This window comes from Narcine bancroftii, chromosome 4, assembly GCF_036971445.1.
Source record: "Narcine bancroftii isolate sNarBan1 chromosome 4, sNarBan1.hap1, whole genome shotgun sequence".
In the NCBI taxonomy this organism is placed as follows: domain Eukaryota; kingdom Metazoa; phylum Chordata; class Chondrichthyes; order Torpediniformes; family Narcinidae; genus Narcine; species Narcine bancroftii.
This window is the reverse complement of record NC_091472.1, coordinates 298,510,720-298,536,665: the sequence shown is the minus strand read 5'-3', so window position 1 is coordinate 298,536,665 and position 25,946 is coordinate 298,510,720. Positions and strand designations below refer to the sequence as shown.

The 25,946-nt window shown below is 40.5% G+C and overlaps 1 protein-coding gene and 1 long non-coding RNA gene across 23 annotated transcripts in view; one reads left to right on the top strand and one right to left on the bottom strand.

Annotated features, from left to right (window-relative positions):
* The window catches only part of LOC138762145 (uncharacterized), a 56,400-nt gene extending 35,679 nt beyond the window's left edge, over positions 1-20,721 (top strand). Inside the window, exons 2-3 of the long non-coding RNA XR_011356772.1 lie at positions 19,991-20,169; positions 20,578-20,721. This is a non-coding gene — a long non-coding RNA (uncharacterized lncRNA). The remainder of the gene's footprint in view (positions 1-19,990; positions 20,170-20,577) is intronic.
* The window catches only part of LOC138762132 (kalirin-like), an 873,682-nt gene that overhangs the window by 6,498 nt on the left and 841,238 nt on the right, over positions 1-25,946 (bottom strand). For 18 of the 22 annotated variants that reach the window (XM_069935559.1, XM_069935558.1, XM_069935560.1 and 15 more), the window contains 4 exons: positions 20,557-20,688; positions 17,696-17,863; positions 16,085-16,163; positions 8,178-8,378 (listed from right to left, as the gene is read on the bottom strand). In XM_069935559.1, the coding sequence (XP_069791660.1) occupies positions 8,178-8,378; positions 16,085-16,163; positions 17,696-17,863; positions 20,557-20,688 (580 nt within the window). Of the gene's footprint in view, positions 1-8,177; positions 8,379-9,854; positions 10,070-16,084; positions 16,164-17,695; positions 17,864-20,556; positions 20,689-25,946 lie in introns of those variants that run through there. The other 4 variants (XM_069935566.1, XM_069935576.1, XM_069935567.1 and 1 more) reach the window with 3 other exon arrangements.

Genomic DNA, 25,946 nt, shown 5'->3' with positions numbered 1-25,946 from the left:
GTGGGCGATGAATCAGCATGCAGGAAGGAGAGTGAAAACCTGACTGAATGGAGTACTAACAACAATCTCTCACTCAAAGTTAACAAGACAAAGGAACTGATTGTAGACTTTAGGAAAGGAAAACTAGAGGTATATGACCCAGTAATCATTGGGGGAATCAGAAATGGAGAGGGTCAGCAACTTCAAATTCTTGCAAAAGCTGTCCTGGACCCATCATATAAATGCTATTATGAAGAAAGCATAACGGTGCCTCGACTTCCTCCAGAGTCTGCGGAGGTTCAGAATGACATCGGAAACCTTGGCAAACTTCTAGAGATGTGTGCTGACTGACTCCATCAAGGCCTGGAATGGGAATAACAATTCTGGGAAAAAAACATGCAAAAGATAGTGGGTACTGCCCAGTTCATCACAGGCAAAAATCTCCCCACCATTCAGCATATCTATACGGAATGTTGCCATTGGAGAGCAGTATCAATTATCAAGGATCTGCACCAGCCAGGCCATGCTCTGTTCTTGCTGTCATCATGAGGAAGGAGGCACAAGTGACACCAGGTTCAGAAATAGTTTCTACACCTCTTGAATAATAGGGGACAACTATACTAAATTAGAGACTTCTTTAAGGACTCATATGCTTGGTATTTATTACTATTTTATAGATACAATGGCATATGCACAGTTCATTTAGAGCTTACATTTATTGGTATAGAAATTGCTAAGCCCAGCAGAAAAAGAATCTCAGGATTATATGTAATATCATGTTGTACTCTGATAATAAATTTGAAAGTTGACTTTGAACTTTGATTTACTGTTTATTTCACTCACTTGAGGCCCGGAATCTGAATAGCCTTTAACATGACTCATCTTCCACTCTCCCTGTAAATTTGCTAGGGCTGTTTCAAATGCTCCAGTTCACAGGAAAATTTATTACACTATAAATGTAAATTAAATATGTAACTTGAAAAAAGTGAATTAAATATGTGTTGGAGTATGAATAGGAATAATACCTAACAGTCCAGAAAATATGCACATCTGCCACCACCAAAGTCCCAAGGGGTAGGGATGATCATATTTTACCACAATAACGACTTTTTGATATATTCTAACACATATAATAATGAATCACTCCAGTAAATACACATTTTGATAAAATTTAAAATACATTTTGATACACAAACAGACCCTGGGTTATGAACAAGATTTTTTTCCTAAGTCTGTCTTTAAGTCGAATTTGTAGGTAATTTTTCTTATTTAGCATGAATTAGTCAAATTTCTTGAAGTAGGCATCAAGGGAGGTTTGTACAGAGCTTTTCTTGCATCGGATTTTTACTTTGGAGGCATGGTTATAAGGTACCATGATCTGACTTAAAATAGTGGACGGTGTTTTCCTTCCTCGAGCCAACGAACTGCTGAAGCCACGCGTAGCCATTCATAAGTTCAAGTTGTCTGTAAGTCAGACATTCGTAACCCGAGGACTGCCTGTACAGTAAAACCTCTGGTATCCAGCACCTATGGGAATTGGTGGATGCCAGATAAGTGAATTTTCCAGTTGCATGATTGGTGAACTAATGGTGTGGTGTGCCAATTTTAAACTTCCATATTTTTAACCTATTTATTTTACATGATTTTTTTTTTGCCAGTTTCTTGAATACTGGATTATGGGCTTTACTGTATTTAGACTTTAGATCTTAATGATACATTTTCATTAAAATTTCTTCAGGAAATAGTTCTAAAATAGATGACTAACAGCAAGGATTTCTAAATGAGGAATATTTTGTGTTTACAGTAGGGGCATTTTACACCTGCAACTATTTTTAAGTCATAGTTTTATGATTTATTTTATAGTTGAAAGAGTTTCCCAATTCACAAGGATGCTATGCAGAGAGTATGAACTGAATTTGTTTTGCTGTTAACTTGCTAGGTATCCTTCAGATTTGAGGTAAACACACCCATTTCAGCATCTTTGCTACTGAGCTTTGCAGACCTTTGTTCTGGGGTGTAGATACTGTAATATGTTGAAACCTTTCACATTAGCTCTGAAGATTAGTTCTTCTACTGCAGGTGGCAGGTTGGGGGTCTGGAACAACATTGCAGCAAGAAAAATTCCAAAAAATGTTGGCCTTTGACACTGTTCTTTCCAGGAATTGGTTCTATCACAGCGGATTAGTATCACAGCTTGCATCGTACCAAACAAATGTGACACTCCTGTGGAGAGCATTTCACATTCCTTCCCCTTTCATGGAGTGTAACACTTGAGTGAATTCGAAGGTGTTATATGTGGAATGTGGAGGAACCTTTGGCCTCCCTGATGGTCTGAAACATTGTGGATGGTCACATAACCTCCCTGTTTGAAACCTATTCGGAAGTCGCATCACCTGCCAATTAAGGTTGGACTCTGGTCACTAGTGTGCACCTTACCGCTGGCGACTTTAAATGACTCAGTGTCATCATTAGCCAAATGCCCAGCTCAGCCACCACCACACTAGTGGCTGCAGAGTTCCACTCATCTTCTGGACAAGGACCTTCCCTGAGCCAGCCTCCAGCTACACCCACTTCGAGCACCAGCTCCTGGCATGCTCTTTGGTTCCCCTCACCATGGAGCACCAAATGGCCAGTGAGACCATTATACTTCGGCCTCACCGGCCCATTATGCAGTGGATTAAATCCTCCGATGCCACCCACAGAGGGATGTGCATAGCTTTCCTCTATTGTTAAGTGGTGGTGATATATTGCAGGGCCAGAAGAAGTTCGCACAGTGCACAAGAAAATCATGTCCCTCCTTGAGAGTCACATTCCCCTTCCCAAAGTCCATGTCATCAATCCTGGGGTCAGCCATTTGACTCCCACACCAAAGAGGAACAGTAGCAAGTGTGGTTCACAGATGGCTCTAGTCGATGGAAAAATGGGAGGCAGTTATGATGAATGGTGGCAGTACCCCCAGGCAGTGGTAAGACCCTAACTCAGGAAGGGGTGGGGGGATCCAGCCAACCGGGTGGTAGAATTCACAATTAAATCAACAACGGATCCACTCCATATCTATACAGACTCATGGGTATTGGCGAACAGGATGGCAGTGTGGATGCCTCGTTGGCACGACACAGGGTGGGAGATCCACAATTGGCCACTGTGGGAATGGCAGCACTGGAGGTACATCTGGGAGCAAGCAGGACAGAGGGTGCTCACAGTCCACCCAGTGGATGCCCACAACAACTGGGCCATAATGGAAGCCATTCACAATTCCACTGTGGACCGAACAGCACAAATCTGCACAGCCTCCATCTGCTCCAGTGATGTAGATTCTGGTGCCCTGGAAACATGGGTCCATAAGAATGGTCACCTGTGGTCTGACAGATGTGATTGTGGGCAGAGCGGTGGCTTTAACCCAAGATCAGGCACGGATGGCAAAGATGATTGCACCACATGCCAGCAGGTTAAACCGTGGGGCTGGCCAAAGGGTACACCGGGGCACATTCGGCACGGTATGGGAGCAGACGATGGTGGACACCTTCTCAGGTGTCCTGTTAGCAGTGCCCTGTGAGTAGACCGACCAGGATAACACCATTCGGGGACAAATATCTCTCCTCCCTTTATGGAACAACATGGAAGGTCCAGTCCGCTCAGGGCTCACACCTTACGAGGTCTAAGGTACAAAACAGAGGCTAGCATCTTGGGACTGTTGCACATTCCCTACAACCCACAACTATCAGGTCTAATTGAAAGAATCAATGATCTCCTCAAGCACAAGCTGTGCATGCTAATACCCGACAACACGCTCAAGGGTGGCTCAGAGAGTGCTGCAAGAAGTGGTGGACCAGCTTAATTTATGCCCCTCTACAAAGGATGGGGGGGGGGGCGTTTTCTAGACATTTGGCCACATTGGCACAGCAAAAAAGATAGATGAGGTTGATCTTCAGGACCCTGAGGAGTCCAGTAGGTTATGGGTGCAGCTCAAGGTCTGCTCAGAAAATGGGAGGTAGTTGCTTGGGGACCAGAAAGCACTCGTGGGTTGTGTTCCCAGGAGAAATGTCGTTATCATGTTTCCACAATAACAAATTCTCCAAGAGGGAATGAAGAAAATTCCCATCCACCCAGTCTGCAGGGCAAAGTCCACTTCAACACAACAGACAGCTGCGATCCCCCTCACTGATTTTCATAGACTTCCAGCCATTCCGGTTCCCTGGCAACATGGGCCCACAGGAAGAATGGTCACCTGTGGTCCGACAGAACACGATAGTTGGCAGAGGGGTGGCATTAACCCAAGATCAGGCATGGATGGCATAGATAATTGTTTTAGCTGCAGGAGCTGTTGTTATGAACTATGCAGAAAACTTTTAGCAGACGGCAAGGGCTGTTGGCATGGACACATTATCACAGGAAATTTCAGCTTAACAACGTCCACAAACTTTGTCATGTACCTTTTAAATTATAGCCTTTCTAATGGATATTTTAAATGGACCGTGAACTGTGGCACTGATGTCTCTCAGCACACTCTCAGGAAATTTTAGTTTCAGCTTTTAATTACAATGTCGCACAACATCTACTAGCAGGAAATATTGTACATATTTTGAAACCACTTAGTAATGACAGCGTTCCTCCAGTCCTTCCCAATATAGAAATTAATTCCTCATGCATTCGGTGCTTCAGAAGTTTTTATTTAAAAACTACCTATTTGGCCAACTTTCAGTCCTGACTATTCCTGGTTATCATTACAGAGAACCAATGCAGACATATGGGGCATCTATTTAAAGGGAATGCAGCCCAGAAAAATGGGTTGCTCCCTTGAGAACATGGATACACCCTGGATATAGGCCTACCGGCCTATCCCCACCTCAAGACGGGATAGCATCTGGGCTCTGCCGAGGGAGCATCCAAATGTGAAGCCAAGGCGTGTGATGCACTTGGCAAGAGAAAGCTCTGGCACCTCATAGATGTCCTTGCACTGCCTGCTTGCAGCCATTGGTGGTAAAGGTGCACACATATGCCAGCTAAGTCGGAGAAAACAGGCATGCGATCAGTGAACGGACAATTTACTTTCTCTTCCCTCCCCTCTCACATTGGGGAGCAATTCCCATAGCACCCTGCTCCATTGGGAATACAACCACCCTGTTTGGTGTGGGGTGGGGGGAAGCTGGTGAGGCATTATCATCTAGTTTAATAATGTGCCTTGTACATCATACGGAAGGCACCGTGTATATATCAATCCACTTGATTTGCTTCGTTTTAAACATGTTTTTACAGTTATAATATGTTACTTTGATCTTATAATCTAGAAACCAGTTACTCATTATGTATGTAGTGATTGGCAAGCGATGTGACTTTTGAGGGGGGTGCAGACCACACCAGGTGTCACTATCAAGGAGTGACACCAAAATTGCTGTCTATAAAATTTTTGTGCAATGTTTCAACAGAAATTTATTAATTTTTATTAAAATATGCCTATAGTTAGTTATAACAACAAAAACATTTTTTGTAAGCCCAGCTAACATGTATCAATATACAATACCTACAAACCTAAAACTCTATGCTCATTTACTTTTTGGTCTTGGCCAGAATTAACATGTACCTAAGTAAAGATCTGGACCCACTGCAATTTGTCTATTGTCACAATCGCTCCATGACAGCTGGTTCTCCACTCAGCTTTGGATCACCTCAAAAACAACAATCCATATATATAGCTGCTCTTCATTGACTACAGCTTGGCCTTCAATACCATTATTCCCTCAGTACTGGTCAAGAAGCTACAAATTTTAGGCCTCTGAACCCCACTCTGCAACTGGATCCTTGACTTTCTCATTGGAAGACCACAATCAGTATGAATTGGAAACAACATCTCCTCTTCACTGATTATCAACACAGGCGCACCCCAAGGATGAGTGCTTAGCCCACTGCTCTACTCATTATACACCATGACTGTGTGGCCAGGCACAATTCCAATGCCATCTACAAGTTTGCCGATGACACCACAATTGTTGGCAGAATCACAAATGGCAAAGAGGAAGACTATAGGAGAGAGATAGATCAGCTTGTGGAAGGGTGTAATGACAACAACCTTGCGCTCTACATCAGCAAAACCAAGGAGATAATTGTGGACTTCAGGAGGAAGTCAAGGGGACATTGAGGGCTCAATAGTGCAGAGGGTCAAGAACTTCAAATTCCTGGGTGTCAACATCTCCGAGGAGCTGACCTGGAGCTTCCACTTTGATGCAATCATAAAGAAGGCTTGCCAGCAGCTATTCTTTGTGAGGTGTCTGAGGAGATTCAGTATGTCACTGAAGACTCTAAACTTCTACAGGTGAGCATTCTGGATGGTTGCATCCCTGCCTGGTATGGAGCTGCCAACTCTCAGGACAAGACTAGAGGGGCCAAGATGGCCTGTTTCCTTACTGTAATTGTTCTATGGTTATAAGAATAAACTCCAGAGGGTTCACTCTGCTACCATCGAGGAAAAAGTACAGGAGCTTGAAAATGAGAAGTCAGCGACACAGAGACAGCTTCTTCCCCACTGCCGTCAGAACCAAAGACACTGCCTTACTTTTCACACACTACTATTTTATTATTATTATTATTTTATTTTTTATAGTAATGTTGTAAGATGGTTATAATATGAATGTTTGCACAATGATGCTGGCGCAAAACACCAAATTTCATGACTTGTTCATGAAAATAAATCCTGATTCTGATTCTTTAGTACAAAATGTATTACTAAGGATTCTGAATGATCTGCAGGAGGAGGTCCATGGGGCGGGGGTGGGGGACGATAGGGAGAGGGAGTGACTCCTTGAGTTACTGCCCTGGGTGACACCAACCCTAGTGAGGCCACTGGTTGGCAATGACTTCCCAGTGGCAGATAGCAGGGAGACCCTTTCTGCAGTTACCACAGTCATCTCCTTTCTTGAAGATGGTCATGTTTACAGCACCTCTGAGATTTCCTGGTATATCCTCCTCTTCCCACATAGGAATAGAGAAATTGTGGCCAATGCAATTCCCCTCTGAATCTTACAATGTCAACAGGCCTGTTGAAAGCCTTTTTTTCCAGATGGCAAGTGGCCTTCTCGGCTTTTCATCGGTCACGAATGGCAGGTTGTTGTGGGATAGCTATATCACCCAAGTTGAATTTACATATTTTTTCCCCCAGTGGTAGTTCAGCATTTAGGTTGTCACCAGGGATGGTATGAACTCTATGGGCAACTTTAATGCTTAGCACTGTAGCTGATGCTCATAGGCTTTGATGCTGCAGTAAGTTCAGGTCTACACTGAACAATTGCAGCTGCGCACAAACACTGCTTTTGTGTGACAAAAAAACATTTATATTTCATTTAAAATGCTCAAGCTTTATGATGACTTAGCTAATCAAAGGAGTAAGTGTGAACCACAAACACTAAAACTAAGAATAGTTTTTCCCAGAGAGTAGTGAATGTTTGGAATTCTCTAACCAGGGAAGTGGTTGAGGCTGCCTCATTAAACATATTTAAAATTCGGTTAGATAAATTTTTACATGATAGAGGAATTAGGGGATATGGGGAGAAGGCAGGTAGGTGGATTTAGGTCATAAATTAGATCAGCCATGATCTTATTGAATGGCGGAGCAGGCTCGGTGGGCCATTTTTCGCCTACTCCTGTTCCTACTTTCTATGTTCCTATGTTGCAGTTTAAGTTTCCAGTAGATTTTCTGATTCTGCTCATGTTGTGGAAGTTAGAATAACCTTCTATCTCCATCGTGAGAAAAAAGAAACAATGCCAACTGGCATCCTGGAAGGAGTGCATGCACTGCACTGGTCAAATTGCAAGCTGATACTGTCCAGACTTACATGTGAAAAATCAGAGTTTGCATGGTACCACAGGAAATAAGGCTCCCACTAATTATTTCCCTCTGAAGAATGGAGAAAATTCATGGGAAGTGGAAATAGAAAAGCTGTCTGGATTTTAGGTGAAACAAAGAAAGTTTCAGAGGAACTCAGCAGGTCAGGCAGAAACCATTGAAAGCAATAGTCATTTGACGTTTCGGGTTGAAAACCCTTCAAGAACTGGGCAGGTGCCCAAGTAAAATGGTAGAGTAGAGGTGGGGACCTCTTGAAAAACTAGGTTGGTCAAAGCAAAACTGTAAATCAGTGCTACTGTTGATGCAAATAATATTTTGCCTCCCAAATGTTAATGGCTTAGCTGCAAAAACAGGTACTTACAGTTCAAGAACTAGGATATAACCAGTAGAAAACTCATAGGTGTCACATATCGCAGGAAATTGTGGATGCTGCAGGTTTAGTAAGATTGCCGCTTCATGAGCCACTTGATCTTTCTTCTTCATTTTCTTGCTGATGAACTTAACAGCTACTTCCCTTTTGGTAGATTTTTGGATACATTTCTTCACCACAGAAAATCGACCCCTACAATATAGAACAGGATTCAGATCACTGAACACATATCTGAAATTCCAAATCTTTGAGCTTTGGTTATATGAATAATGGTTAACAGACCATGAATAGGATCTGTAATTATTATTAATTCAGGAATATATGCTATCATTGTTTTATGAAAATTTTAGTAGATGTTCCATGCCTTGAAGATGGAAATAAGTTGAAAGATACCCTGTCTGTTTATAATCAACAACGTACAGTAAATGAATGCTGAGGATTTACTTAACAATTTGCAGACCATACATATTCAGTGTTATTCCCTGAGTTTTGCTTATGCTTTAGAGTCCAAATTTCACAGTTCTTTTTTGAAATAGATAGCCCTTATTTCATATATTTTATCTATTTATTTAATTTTAATTTCTTACAAATTTTAAAACTAAAAATACACATCAAGGTGATAAGCAAAATGTATCAGATAGATGAGGAATTTCTGGACAGCCAATTGCACTAGATTCACATTAGACAAGTTCATGATATCATTCTCAAGTGTCCAAGAAGCCTATGTTTGCCCATACATGTTAATTAATGTTCTGGGATAAAGATGTCTTTTCTTGGAAGTTAATCACCTCTGCCTCAGATAATTGCTGCAGTAATTCATTAGGGCTGTGTTCTGGGTTGAATCATCCTCATGTATTTCATCAATGACTTTCTTCACATCAAAAGGTCAGAAAAGGTCAAAAGCAGTCAATAAAGGTTAAAAAAAAATGTACAATGTCAAAATCTATTCATGACTCCTTAGAAAAATGAAATAATGACAGCAGTCAGCAAGACCCAGACAACATTGTGGCAAAGGCTAATATGTAGCAAGCAACATTCATCTCATCAGCATCAGGCAGTAATTCTAATCACCTATCCTTGACATTCAATATGTGCCCCAAGGAAACTCTGGGGTTCAGATCATCACCTCTCTCATGTTCCAAATGCCCAACTGTCACAGTGTGGAAGCTGAAATACACTAGAAACTCAGGTCAGAAAGCATGCTTGGAAGGAGAAAATGAATTAATGTTTCTGGTCAAAGACTCCTTGTCAAGTTTCAAGTTTTCGTGTATTGTCATTTACAAAAGTACAACATACAGATGCAATTAAAATCTTACTTGCTGCAGTTTCTCAGGTGCATAAGACACAAACCGCATAACAACACATATAACCATATAACCATTAACGGAGCGGAAACAGGCCATGTTGGCCTTTCGAGTCCGCACCGGTTCACTGATTTTGTGCGCCCTCTTCAGGCATTGGTCCCGGTAGATCTTCATTCAATAATGATGGGCAAATTCAATGCAGGTGGAATCAGTCGTAGAAATGTTAGTGAAACGTGCAGTTCAATACAATATCAAACACACTTTCGATTAAGTTCAATAAAGTATAGTTTGATTTAAAAAAAAAGAACACTAATATAAATGGAAGAATAATTATATAATAAGAATTAACAGTTGGTGATAGTGCAAAATGTAATGTTCAGAGTCAATAGTGGAGACAGATCTAGTGGTTTTGAAGTATGTTTTAATGAGAGTCATGAAGAGAGGTTCAAGAGCATTGGAAAGAGACAATTCTTGAACCTAGAGGTGCCAAACTTTAGGCTATTTCCACCAGCTCTCTTTCCATTGATGGTGCCTGATCTGTTTTCCTTATTTTCTGTCTTCATATCTGATTTCCCGCATCTACATAAAAAAAAAAGTCAATATGGGAGCTTACATGCTTCCCCAGACTCCCAAAGTTGAAATGCTGCAGAGGGACACAGGTTTAGGTCAGAATACCCCTGTGTAAAGCCACAGAATATCCCCCCTTGTGGCTCAATACCCACTCACCTGAATGCGGTAGAAGTGCCTCCGGGTGTTGATGCCAAACCTCCTTGGGGAGGGATAATTGGTGGAGTGTAGCGCTCCACTGATGCACCCGAATGTTCAGCCGCTGTAATCAGCCCATGGCCCAACTCCCCACTGCCTGACACCCCTCCCCACTGCCTGAGGGCCATCAAGGCAGGGGCAGCCAGCCCGGGCTGTGGAAGCCTGGCTGGCTGCTCCTGCACCTCATTTGGCGCTTCATTCTTCAGGGCTGCTCTCTGTGGCTACCCATAATCCCCCACGCAGCTGGAACTGTTGTGGGAAACTCAGAGAAGTTCCACCTGCATGGGGGTTTATGGATAAGGAAGACCACCATTGGTAAGCCGCATATTTTTTAAGGGTGGTGCTGCGGTACCAGTCGCCCAGCCTCCAACAGATCTGGAGGGTGCAACGAGGTGCCTCTGGATGTGAATAGGCCCTTTCAGGTGGACCAGGTAATTAATGCTGCAGCAGCCTTTTAGGTTACCACCCGAAAGGTGAGTTAGCAATTTTAAATCAGCTCCTGTCGCTGACCTCAAGGAGGAGGGTTCACCTGAAAGGGCCTAATATATGATGAGCTTTGGGATTCATACATTAGCATCCTGTCTCTTTTCCTCTAGCTCTGCATTCACAGAGCCACCTCTCCCCTGATCAATTCTCCCCTATCCTCTCCTGTCCTCTTATCCATGTCCGATTATCTATCAACTTTTGTCTGTTGACCTGTGCTCCTCCCCCTGCCCTTTCTTCCCTACTCTCCAGCCTTTTTATTCAGACGCCTACCTGTTTTTTGCTCATACTTTAAAGAAGGGCTCAGGCCCAAAACGTTCATTATGTATCTTTACCTCTTCTGGATAATGCAGGTCAGTTGAGTTCATCCAGCATTTTTGTGTTTTTACTACAATCACAGCATCTGCAGACTTTCGTGTCTCACTCATGGTTAATCTATATTATTTCTTTATTTACTTAACAATTATTCTATATCACTTAATTCCCTTATGTATATTTTTTTAAACTATCGACTTCAATCTTGAAATTTGAAAATCTTGACTGAGTTCTAGATTTACAGTTTATTTTCCCTGACTTCTCTGGGTTTCATTTCTATAGGTTATAATGCTTGATTCAAAGATTCTATACAAAGGAAATTTTATAACATTAATGATTTAATATTTTAAACAGCTCAATGAGACCAACCTAAACTCAAGGAAATTAAAACTAGAAATGCAATTATGCAATCAGCAAGTATGACTGTTCAAGGAAAATTCAGTTGGATCTCTACCTCAGCTCTTTATATCTCTTTGTTCAATATTCCTCAAGACACTTATCCAACAAGAATCTATCTAACTCCATTTCAATTTTTCATTTAACCCAAGGCCAACAATTATTTGAAGAGTAAATAAGTTTATTTTCAGCATAACATTTTTTATGATGCAAAATTTTTGCAATGAGATGAAGAATAAAAGTCGAAGTGAGCCACATTTCCCTTTGAGCTGCTCACCGATTTAATGGGATCATGGCTAATCTTCTACTTTTCTACCCAATTTGTCTATTCCCTTAACATTCAAAAATCAAACCATCCCAAAAGATTTCCAAAGAAATTTCTTGAAATCTAGGTCTCAATGACTAATCCTTTATTTTAAAACTGTGGACCATTGTTTTAGAGTCAATGGCTAAAAGAAAAGCCTCTCGTTATCTCAACTGCCAATAATTCTCAGGAAGTTTCATTGAAATCAGCTCTTATTTTTCCTAAATCTCAGAATGTATCAACCAATCCTTCTCAGTCTGTTTTCATGTAACAATCCTTCATCCCAGCAGTTTATCAAATGAATTTATGCTGCACCCACTTCAAGATAAGATCAACATATTCTTTGTTCAACATTGAGACTAAAAGTATTCCAAATACAATTTCACCAAATCCATTTTTAATCTTGGTAAATCTTCCCTATTTTGTACTTCAATTCCATTGTTACAAGAGAAAACAAAAAAAAACCTTCTGAATATATTATACACACACAGTGACAGAATTATGTTATTATTAATCTTTAGATTATATATGAAGAGCTTGACGTTCTGTTTTGCGGAAACTGCCAAAATGTTTGGCCTGGAAGTCAGCCTGAAGAAAACTGAGGTCCTCCATCAGCCAGCTCCCCACCATGACTACCAGCCCCCCCACATCTCCATCAGGCACACAAAACTCAAAGATAAATGTGAGGTGCTGCATTTTGGAAAGGCAAATTTAAATAGGTCATATACATTGAATGGTAGACAATTGAGGAGTGCAGAGCAACAAAGGGATTTAGGAGTTATGGTAAATAGTACCCTCAAGGCTGATACTCAGGTAGATGGTGTGGTGAAGAAGGCATTTGGAATGTTGGCCTTCATAAATCGGAGTATTGAATTCAAGAGTAGGGAGGTTATGATGAAATTGTACAAGGCATTGGTGAGGCCAAATTTGGAGTACTGTGTACAGTTTTGGTCACCAAATTATAGGAAAGATATAAACAAAATAGAGAGAGTGCAGAGAAGGTTCATGAGAATGTTGACAGGATTTCAGGGTCTGAGTTACAGGGAAAGGTTGTGCAGACTGGGTCTTTTTTCTCTGGAGCGTAGAAGATTGAGAGGGGACTTGATAGAGGTGTTTAAGATTTTAAAAGGGACAGACAGAGTAAATGTGGATAGGCTTTTTCAATTAAGAAAGGGGGAGATTCAAACTAGAGGACATGGTTTAAGATTGAAGGGGGAAAATTATAAGGGGAACATGAGGGGAAATTTCTTTACGCAGAGGGTGGTAGGGATGTGGAATGAGCTTCAGGCAGACGTGGTCGAGGTGGGATCATTGGTTACATTTAAGGAAAGACTGGATCGTTACATGGATAGGAGGGGACTAGAGGGGTATGGACCGGGTGCTGGTCAGTGGGACTAGGAGGGTGGGGATTTGCTACAGCATGGACTAGTAGGGCTGAACTGTCCTGTTCTGTGCTGTAAGTGGTTATATGGTTATATGGTCAACCAGTTTACCTATCTCAGCTGCACCACTTCATCGGATGCAAGGATCAACAACGAGATAGACAACAGACTCACCAAGGCAAATAGCACCTTTGGAAGACTACACAAAAGAGTCTGGAAAAACAACCAACTGAAAAACCTCACAAAGATTAGCGTATACAGAGCCGTTGTCATACCCACACTCCTGTTCGGCTCCGAATCATGGGTCCTTTACCGCTAGAACGCTTCCACCAGCGTTGTCTCCGCTCCATCCTCAACATTCATTGGAGCGACTTCATCACCAACATCGAAGTACTCGAGATGGCAGAGGCCGACAGCATCAAAACCACGCTGCTGAAGATCCAACTGCGCTGGGTAGGCCACGTTTCCAGAATGGAGGACCATCGCCTTACCAAGATCGTGTTCTATGGCGAGCTCTCCACTGGCCACCGAGACAGAGGTTCACCAAAGAAGAGGTACAAAGACTGCCTAAAGAAATATCTTGGTGCCTGCCACATTGACCACCGCAAATCTTTGTCCACGAAGCCAAGCCAAAGAAAGAAAAGAAGATTATATATATATATTTCTTAAAGTTATTGGGTGGGTTTGGACAGGGAAAGACATTTTAAAGCAGATGCCAAGGCTCCGTCAAGTGGGATATGAAGAAATCTATCATTGTCCAGTTGGAACCTGTGAACAGACAGAGCCATCAACCTAGAGTTGATTGTTAAATTGGAAGCCTGTTTGCTCAAAGAGACAGCTTGACTGCCACTTTAGACCATAAGGAGTTTTGTTATTGTTCTCCATTGAAACCAGGAACAATGTCACTTACTCAAAAAGCTATCTGGTCAAACGGAAGACCATTCGCTGTTGATTCATCTTTCTGAAGAAATGAAACTTCGAACAGAGCCAACAGTAATGTCATGTTATATGACAGAGACACTTCAAGAAAGCATTATTATGAACTAGATCATTTGAGCTCAGAAATGCAGCAACATTCTGTGAGAAAAGAACTGCAAATGAATTCTCTTTGTCAAGGGAGGAATACAGAATTAAAGTGGCTTTGGTAAAAATGGCCACTTTGACTGTCTTTTATTGTTAAGAGAAAGCAATGCTACTGGGGCCATTTGTAATGGCCATTTCATCTAAAACTGCCTGGGTTTGTGAAATCACCATGGAAATCACAAGTTCTGAACTTCCACTCAAGAGAGAAATATTGTAGAAAAATCATTCGTGTGAAGAAACATTTCTCTGAAAACAACTAGACAAGAATTTGTGAGTTTTGAAAAGTTTGGTGACTTGGCACCACACCACTTCATAATTGTTTTCGATCAACAGTTGAAAGACTCTGAGTTTCAACACAAAAGATTTCTAAGACTGAACTTTAAATTTTAATAATCCCTTCAGAATTTGGGATCTGCCAAATATTTATTTTCCAATGTTTCATGAGCCAATGCATCAATGCCCTTCTGTAAATAACTTTTTTTTCAATTATACATTATTACAGTGGATGGAAAGAAACATTCACATTGATGGGGGCAGGGACAAAAACACAGGGCCAGAGAATGAAGAAGTTTGGCAAAAGAAATGAAAGGCACATGAGGATTTTTTAAAAAGAATTGTTTTTAGGGTCCAGAATGCAAAGCTGGGGGAGAAGTGGAAGCAGATTCAGCTGTAGTACTCAGAAGGAATTAAATGTCCTCAATAAAAGAGTTTGAATAAAGGAGGGCAGGCAAGTGCGCCTAACTGGATTTCTCTCATGTAGCCTTGGGAAGAACTCTCCTTCCAATGTTAGAACCACTAGTTGAGAATTTTGAAGGGTTCAGGCTTCATTATAAAAGAAGAGAAATACACATTCTGCAAAAGATCCAGAAAGTTTTGCAAAACATTGGCTTGAAATTTGTTATGATTAGGCTGCTATAACCTGATAGTAACATCTGGATAATCATGCAGAAGTTGTCTGTGATTACTTGCTCCTCCACAATATGCATTAATGACATTTCTATGGTTATGGTTAATGATATTACCCAATTCCAAACTCAGCTCACTTTTAACAACTTTATTGAATGTGTGTCATGCAGTCACAATTACTATATATACATGTGTAATACTTTGTGGAAAAATTTTTAGGGTAAAAATTAGGGGATTGACTATTGCACACATACTCATTTTAACTGCACAAAGTACCTGCGTCGTTCAAGGTGTCAGGAGCTTGGATGGGCAGGCAGGTGACTGGGACCGGGTTGGGACATCGGGAGCTCAGATGGGTGGGCGGCAGGGGCCTGGGGGAGGATCTGGGGTTGGGGTGTCAGGAGCTCTAATGGGCAGGCAGGGCCAAAAGTAGGTGGGTTGACTTTAACACACGATATATGAAAAATACCAGATTTATAGGCCAAAAATAGGGGGTCAACGTTTACATGGCATTGACTATTTCACGTGTAAATACGGCAATTATTTCAAAAGTTTAGATTAATTCAGTTTTATCTTAAACTCAGGTTGTCATTGCTTGGCACGTGTTACATTACTTGCCACTGATCCACCCATGCCTGAATGTTGTCCAGGACTTGCCACATTCTGGAATGGTTGCAACATAGTGCAACATTTCCACTTCTAACTAAATTAAAGAAGGCAATTAGTGAAGCACCTGAAGATTGTTGGACTTTGAATATTGTCAGGGAAACTCTTTTAATGATGATTATTGACCTCAAAATCACAACTATCTTCTTTTGTGTGAAGTGCAACTCCAGCCAAAAACAATTTGGTCAAGCCCGTAAATACAGAAACATAGACGAATGGCTAGGAAATAAAAATTCAAATAATACCTATTATTCCAGATGTCCAGAAATCATCTTTAATGTGGATTTACAGTACCTTCCAATTTCAAACAGTTCTGTATAAGCAGATTCAAAATTATCCTTCCATGGAATCCGAGAATCATCACTTGTAAGCTCTGAATAGAGATGAAGCATGATTAGTATGTGATTCAGTGGCCATTCAGTTAATTTAATTGATCAAACAATCATGGCACCGGAAGCAATTGTACTATGGTCCACTAATCTGGTTTATAATCAGATTACTCTTTACTACATAAATTCACAATTTAACTATCAATTTCTCAACTCATATTGGAAATTAAGAGAGAAATTTACAATTATATTCCAGTGGGCATGTTGTCTTAAATCTGAACCTGTAAATTCAAGATTAGTAAAGTTAAATTACACCTTATTGCAGCAAGATAGACAATGGATAAATTTGAAATTCCATTATCTTAATGATCATGACAAAGTAACAATTTTGCCTCACCTTGTCGTTTTCCTGAATAGCCGATCTTTTAATATTGCGACCCCAGATTCTGAATACATCAGATTAATTCTGTATTCACCCTGACACAGCCCTTAAGAATTTTGTACTTTTCAAAGACATCACTGCTCATTTTTCCAGACTTCAGTCAATATAGAACTAGTCTGCTTAATCTCTCATTATATGATAAATCTGCCAAGCCAGTGATCTGTCAGGGTACTGGAGGCCAATGAGAGACTGCATGCGTTGGAACCTGGAGCATAAAGCAATCTTTCAGAGGAGCTCAGCAACATTATTGGAAGAAAACAAATGGTTGATTATCCATATCAGAACATCCACCATTCTCTTCCTCCCACTGATGCTGTTCAATCCTCTGAGTTCTCCAGCAGTTTCTTTTCTGAGCCGTCAGTGAACTCCCTCTGTGGCAAACACATCAGACATCTGAGCAATTTTCCACTTATGGACTTACTAAGGCTCTAAATAGTTACAGCATTAACTCTCTACTCTGGTACTTAAATGCTTAAGTGATAAAGCCAATATACAAAATGCCCTCCTATTTGTTTGCTGAACATACACGTTAACTTTAAATGATCCATGTACCCAATCCTTCTGAATAGCACTGGCTTTCAACATTTTTAAAAAAATCCACCACCATTCTCTTTTGTCTACCAAAGTGATAACTTCACATTTTTTGCACATTATTTTCTATCTGTCAAGTTCTCACACATTCATTTAGATAAATATCATCCTGAAGCGATTCTCCGTCGACCACCTAGCTTTGTATCTTCAACAAACTTGTCATTCAACTTTATTCCTTTCTTGCCTCTCTGCATCAGTCATTTCAATTAACAAATCCCATGCAATTGCTACATTTGTCCAGAAAAATACTTTCCATACTTTTCCAACCAAATATTTTGCTTTTATTACTATTTATTTTAAGTTCTTATAAATTTTAGAAACAGGCAAAATGAATAGAAATTATTAAGTATATGCATTCTACCCTGGATGCTGCAAATCTTTAAAATAGGAAAAGTGTGAAAACATTCAGCAACCTAGATAATAGCTGAGGAGAGAAAAGCGGAGCTAATATTTCAAATTAATGAAAAGAACATTGACTTGAAATGTTAACAGAAAAAAAACCCTTTTAATACATTTGGGTAAATAGAGCTCAGATGTACGTACCATAGTTGCAAGATAGTGTAACAAAATCAGATGGCTCACTCGGTGAGCTGATTCCCCAGGGGTTACTTGCACTGACTCGGAACTGGTACTGACAGCCTGGAATCAGGTCCTCAATCACAAGGTAGGTGTCCAAAGTGGATGCTACTGATTGCTGCCATGCAAGTGATCCTAAACATTGAAGGACTCCAATATTATTTTTTTTCCATTTCAGTGCAAGTACTTGTCTTTTGTTTACTATATTTTTAAGCTTTAAAAAATTACACAGTGGCTGTTAACATGCTGGATTTTAATTCACAAATTAAAAAGAAGAATTGGGAGAAAGCATGACAAAACATTTAGAAAAAAAAAACTGATCTTGATTACTACTTTGCGCAAGCACCATGTTATTAAAGTTCAGGCAAATTTTTTTTATTTAAATTTAAACAAAACAGTACATTAATTATCACCACTAATATTTCCAATTATAGACTGTTACCAGTATTAGCTGAACATCAAACCTGCACTGCATAAAATAAATAGATGCAGTGTGTACAAAGACGATTGAATGGTGGATAATCCAAATTCAATAAATGTGAACATTAAAAATAAACATCTAAGAAATATATTGATAAAAAAGATTCTGGAAATCATTTTGAAAATGTTGGAAATACAGAAAATCCAATTTTTAGACTTATTACATCTATACATACTTCAATTTAAAGAAATGTTTTTATTTTAATAATCAGAATTCAATAACCATCAGAAATCAGTAAACCATTGACATTTAATGAATTATAATTATAATAAATGATTTTAACATCAAAGTAGTGTGTTTAAGCGGGCTTTTTTGTTCATTTTATGTGTGCCGCTGATAACTGATAAATGGGCATAGTGTGCATTACTGATACCACACCTGTTTTTCTACATATCCTTATAATTCCACACAACATATTTTACACTATAATTCCACATAGTATATTCTCACATATTTATAAGGAGGAACCCTGAATGTAGTTGCAATACTTTCAGGGAACATTTGCAGATATAGTAGATAATCCATTGTTGAGCAGCCAAATAAATTTGGTATATTGATGCCGTAAAGTTATAGAGTTCAGTAAATGGAACAGGTGAAGATGTTTCTAATAGCAAATAAAGTCACTGAGATCCTTGGAGATGACAGAAAACAGAGGAGAACAACTGCTTGAGAAAGAAAATACTAGCAATAGGACTGGAGTTGGAATAAATGCACATAGGTTTGTGAGATTTTCTCTCAGAATAAAGTGAGGATTTTAAATGGGCACTTCAACCCAGTGCTTACAGAGATTTCTTTGCCATAGGTTCGATAGGTACAGTCAGGGATCTGAAAAAACTCTGGGTGAATCTATAATCAGTTTAAAGGCAATATCTAAGGGTTAAAATGTCGTACTTTTCCTAGTTTAGGAACTGTGCAAACATTTGGTGTGCTGACCATCAAAAGTTCAAGCAAAGATGTTCAGCATGTGTAGAATAGCCATAAGCATGGAGGGAACATGAACGGACATGAAAAGGATTTGATCAGTTCACAGAGCAGACAGGGAGCAAGAGCTGGTGATGATAGCATGGTTTTATTTATGGTTGAATCATGTAAATATTAAAAGTGCTTTAAGATTAGAAAACAATAGTTAGTGAGTGATAAAGGTGGGAAGCTGCAAGTCATGGATGGAGAGGCAGACAGACTTGCTCTGGATATCACAGTGCTACTTGGACTTGGAATTCTCATTCAAGATGGATTAACATTTCAAAAATAGGTTACACTGTATAAGTGGACAAGTCTCTTAAAAAGATGACTGCTGGCAAGACAATAGTGCTTGATTGCTTCAGATACAAGGGAAAAAGATGGAGACAACTTGAATTGTTGCCCATGGGGGGAATTGAAGAGTAATGAAACAGTTATTCCTACTACTGCATATTTCCTAAGAAAATTACTAATGTATGACTAGCTGCCTTATCATTTGAAGACATTAAGACATTGATAGGTTGGCAAGCAAGAGGGTATGATGCATGCAATGAATATCTCAAACACTTTCTCTTAAGGCAAGGTTTACTGGTTAAGCATCTGTGCAGTAAGGACTCTCCAGGTTAGAGGGGAGGTAAACTGTGGAATTGCCAGCGAGACAAATGAAGTAATTTACATATTATGGTTATGGGCCATAGGCACTGTTTTGATTGAGTCACTTGAGATTGTTTCAAGGAACTGCAGAACTCAGTAAAGTTTCTGGAGCTACTCAAAATATAGGGTGCAGCCCAAGATAACCTCTGGTTGGATTACCTCCGCAGATGTCTGGAAGTTAGACTGAGTCATACAATGCCGAACAGTTTGACCTCTAACAAGAGGGTCATGGAAAAAGAAAAATCGGGAACTGTTGTTCCATTATCATGCATCAATGAACCAACATCAATACAGACAGAATCTGAAGGATCACATCTGAAGATGAGTGGGTACCTTGAGCCATCAGGTAAGACAAATTAATAAATATGTGGTTTTCTAGCAAGGATGAAACTCAGAAGGGTACAGTGCAGAACAACTTGAGGAATAATAGAATCAAACAAGAAGTTTGAGCACATTGTGCCTTAACACACAGAATATTCACAATAAAGTTTATGCATTTACAGCACAAATAGATAAATGTGGAAGTTCTGATATTGCTGCTATTATGGAAAGATGGCTGAGAGTGACAAAGAATGGGAACTGAACATCCAAAGATATTCAATATTTATGAAGTAGGCAAGGAGTAGGGATGGTGTTCTTGATGAAGGAAGAAATCAGTTCAATTATGAGGCTGAACATAAGAAATGGGTATGAGTGGAACCAAAAAGGGGCAGGGGGAAAAAGGTCAAATTACCTTCTTCCCTGTATTCAACAGTGTAACTGGAAATGGTGCAGTTTCCTGTACTTGCTGGAGGTAACCATCTCAGAATTACAGAGCTATTGCTTCTCTCCTGGGCTATTGGCCGACCTGGTGCTGCTGGAACACCTGAAAGTGGGGAGAATATCAAGAGAGCAGTAATGGTAAGTGATTAGTTTCAGCATATCAAGAATGGATGAGTAAATTAAGAACTGAGAGTATGAATGAATTACTGTTTGCACTGACTTCTTCATCAAAAGGACAAAGATGCCGGGACAACCATGTCCACTTTGCAGAATACTGAAATGTTAAACCTGAAGTATTTAGTTTAGCAGTTTTGTACTGCACAATTAAAACTTTGCCAGCTTCATTATGGGGGAAAAAATATTATAGCCACATATTTTGTGTATGAAATACTTTTAAAGCAATCCCTTTGGCAGTACATCACCAAGTTTCATCAATTTGGCCAAGTCCTCTTCATTGAAATATGTGGATGTGCCAAAATTAGGAGAGCTATCACATACTGAACACTCCATCCAACATTCAGATCACATACTGAACACTCCATCCAACATTCAGATCACATACTGCACACTCCATCCAACATTCAGATCACATACTGCACACTCCATCCAACATTCAGATCACATACTGAACACTCCATCCAACATTCAGGTCACATACTGCACACTCCATCCAACATTCAGATCACATACTGAACACTCCATCCAACATTCAGATCACATACTGAACACTCCATCCAACATTCAGATCACATACTGCACACTCCATCCAACATTCAGGTCACATACTGCACACTCCATCCAACATTCAGGTCACATACTGCACACTCCATCCAACATTCAGATCACATACTGAACACTCCATCCAACATTCAGATCACATACTGCACAGTCCATCCAACATTCAGATCACATACTGCACACTCCATCCAACATTCAGATCACATACTGCACACTCCATCCAACATTCAGATCACATACTGAACACTCCATCCAACATTCAGATCACATACTGCACAGTCAATCCAACATTCAGATCACATACTGAACACTCCATCCAACATTCAGATCACATACTGCACAGTCCATCCAACATTCAGATCACATACTGAACACTCCATCCAACATTCAGATCACATACTGAACACTCCATCCAACATTCAGATCACATACTGCACACTCCATCCAACATTCAGATCACATACTGAACACTCCATCCAACATTCAAGTCACATACTGCACACTCCATCCAACATTCAGATCACATACTGAACACTCCATCCAACATTCAGATCACATACTGAACACTCCATCCAACATTCAGATCACATACTGAACACTCCATCCAACATTCAGATCACATACTGAACACTCCATCCAACATTCAGATCACATACTGCACACTCCATCCAACATTCAGATCACATACTGCACACTCCATCCAACATTCAGGTCACATACTGCACACTCCATCCAACATTCAGATCACATACTGAACACTCCATCCAACATTCAGATCACATACTGCACACTCCATCCAACATTCAGATCACATACTGCACACTCCATCCAACATTCAGGTCACATACTGAACACTCCATCCAACATTCAGATCGCATACTGCACACTCCATCCAACATTCAGATCACATACTGCACACTCCATCCAACATTCAGGTCACATACTGAACACTCCATCCAACATTCAGATCACATACTGCACACTCCATCCAACATTCAGATCACATACTGCACACTCCATCCAACATTCAGATCACATACTGCACACTCCATCCAACATTCAGATCACATACTGCACTCTCCATCCAACATTCAGATCACATACTGCACACTCCATCCAACATTCAGATCACATACTGAACACTCCATCCAACATTCAGATCACAAACTGCACACTCCATCCAACATTCAGATCACATACTGCACACTCCATCCAACATTCAGATCACATACTGAACACTCCATCCAACATTCAGATCACATACTGCACACTCCATCCAACATTCAGATCACATACTGCACACTCCATCCAACATTCGGACTCTTCTATGTTAATTTTAGGATAATTGGAGAATAAACCCAAAGGTGATACAAATTAAATGTATTCCTTCTTAATTTTGGACCCCATGAAGTTCCAGAATGGCCAAACATGTGCATGAAGTAGTTTTGGCTGTATACTAAATACTGATGAATCAGCAATCTTTCATACTGAATACAAACTACAATATACAGTATTGCTTGGGATTTAATGTAGTCTTAGACGTATTCATTTTTTTTGCTGTATCTGACCCGACCAATGAGCTCTCTGAACCCTTCTCCATTAACAATGGCGTGAAGCAAGGCTGTGTTCTCGCACCAACCCTCTTTTCAATCTTCTTCAGCATGATGCTGAACCAAGCCATGAAAGACCCCAACAATGAAGACGCTGTTTACATCCGGTACCGCACGGATGGCAGTCTCTTCAATCTGAGGCGCCTGCAAGCTCACACCAAGACACAAGAGAAACTTGTCCGTGAACTACTCTTTGCAGATGATGCCGCTTTAGTTGCCCATTCAGAGCCAGCTCTTCAGCGCTTGACGTCCTGCTTTGCGGAAACTGCCAAAATGTTTGGCCTGGAAGTCAGCCTGAAGAAAACTGAGGTCCTCCATCAGCCAGCTCCCCACCATGACTACCAGCCCCCCCACATCTCCATCGGGCACACAAAACTCAAAACGGTCAACCAGTTTACCTATCTCGGCTGCACCATTTCATCAGATGCAAGGATCGACAATGAGATAGACAACAGACTTGCCAAGGCAAATAGCGCCTTTGGAAGACTACACAAAAGAGTCTGGAAAAACAACCAACTGAAAAACCTCACAAAGATAAGCGTATACAGAGCCGTTGTCATACCCACACTCCTGTTCGGCTCCGAATCATGGGTCCTCTACCGGCACCACCTACGGCTCCTAGAACGCTTCCACCAGCGTTGTCTCCGCTCCATCCTCAACATCCATTGGAGCGCTCACACCCCTAACGTCGAGGTACTCGAGATGGCAGAGGTCGACAGCATCGAGTCCACGCTGCTGAAGATCCAGCTGCGCTGGATGGGTCACGTCTCCAGAATGGAGGACCATCGCCTTCCCAAGATCGTATTATATGGCGAGCTCTCCACTGGCCACCGTGACAGAGGTGCACCAAAGAAAAGGTACAAGGACTGCCTAAAGAAATCTCTTGGTGCCTGCCACATTGACCACCGCCAGTGGGCTGATAACGCCTCAAACCGTGCATCTTGGCGCCTCACAGTTTGGCGGGCAGCAGCCTCCTTTGAAGAAGACCGCAGAGCCCACCTCACTGACAAAAGGCAAAGGAGGAAAAACCCAACACCCAACCCCAACCAACCAATTTTCCCTTGCAACCGCTGCAATCGTGTCTGCCTGTCCCGCATCGGACTGGTCAGCCACAAACGAGCCTGCAGCTGACGTGGACTTTTTACCCCCTCCATAAATCTTCGTCCGCGAAGCCAAGCCAAAGAAAAGAAAGAAGACGTATTCAGTTCTAAGACTATGAATTTAGGCCACAAAGCAAGAAATGTTGGGTAAAAACAGGTCAAATTATAAATGGATTTATGGGCTTTAAATATGATTATCCAATGTTATATATTTTAAAAGATATTATTTCAAGATATAATGGGATATAATATTTAACTGATATAGACACAATTATTTTAACAATCATATTTAACGACTATGAATGAAATTTGAAATTTATCATATTAAACATTTATTTTAATTATATTGATATGTATATGTTATATTGCTTTACTTTATCAATATAACTTGTATATGGGATTATTATGTTAAACTCAATAAAAATATTTTAAAGAAAACAGGGCAAAGTTCATTGTACAAGAAAATGAATTTCATTGCTTTCATTTGCTTTATTCATTGAATGAACCTGGGCTTCACAGATTGAGCCTACATTTATTTGCTGATTCGTAATTGCCCTTGTGAAGATGGGAGTGAGCTACCTTCTTGAACTGCTGCAGTCCTTGAGGAGTGGGATCACTACAATGCTGCAAGGGGGAAATTACAGGATTCAAAAACCAGTAACAGGGAAGGAACCGTGATACATTTCCATGTCATTATTGTGTGTATGGCTTGGATGGTATCTTCCAGGTGGGTGTGTTCTTGTGATTTTACTGCCCTTGTCTTTTTGGTTGGTAGAGGTTGTGGGCTTTGAAGGTGTTATCTAGAGAGTCTTGGTGAGTTGCTGCTGTGCATTCTACAGATGGTACAAGCTGCTGTTTCTTTGCTTCGGTGGAGGAATGAATGAATGTTGTGGATGAGGTTCCTATCAAATGGGCTGCTCTGTCCTTGCAGTGAACTTGAATTCACTGTTTGTGTGTAAAGTAGATGGCCGACCCCTCCTCTTGGCTCCGCCCCCGTCAGACCCGATATAAACCCTGTTTTCCCGCCTTACCCCAGATTCACTTGAAGACCTCTGGAAATATTGGCCATTAGTTGTAAATTAATAAAAGTGTGTTTGTGCTTCTCACAAGTCTGAGTACTATCGATCACATTACAGTCCTGTACGGTGCTGAGCTTCTAGAGTGTTGTTGAAGCTGCACCTCATCCAGACAAATGGAGAATATTCCCCTCACACTCATCCAGACAAATGGAGAATATTCCCCTCACACTCATCCAGACAAATGGAGAATATTCCCCTCACACTCATCCAGACAAATGGAGAATATCCCCTCACACTCTTATTTAATATTCCCCTCACACTCATCCAGATGGAGAATATTCCCCTCACACTCATCCAGACAAATGGAGAATATTCCCCTCACACTCTTACTTAAGGCTTGTAGACAGTGGACAGGCTTTGGAGAGTTAGGAGATGAGTTACTTTCTATAGGATTCTTTGCCTCTTGTTGCTACATTATGTATATGGGTAACCTATGATGTTGATGTCATTAATATGATAACAGATCTTTACATTATCCAGTCTGGGAAAGAAGTAGCTGATTTTTCAGAAAAAGATACCAATATTGAAAAAGATGCTGTCATACTGTTAAACAGCACAAATGAGTTTTGGTGCTTCTGTACATTGTACATATGTACATAATAAATTCTAATAACAGAAGAAAAACAAATCTATCCACCAGCATCAAATAGAAGAGAGTTGATTAAAAAACAGGTTAATGGGTTAAAATATAACCCCTAAAAAAAGTTAAGGGATCAGAAAAGCTGAGATGATAAAAGATATCATGACCTTTTTATGACATTCTCAATACCACCTATTCACAAAATGAATTTCAAGCTGATTCACAATGCAAGTTTGAATACAAAGTTGTAAAAC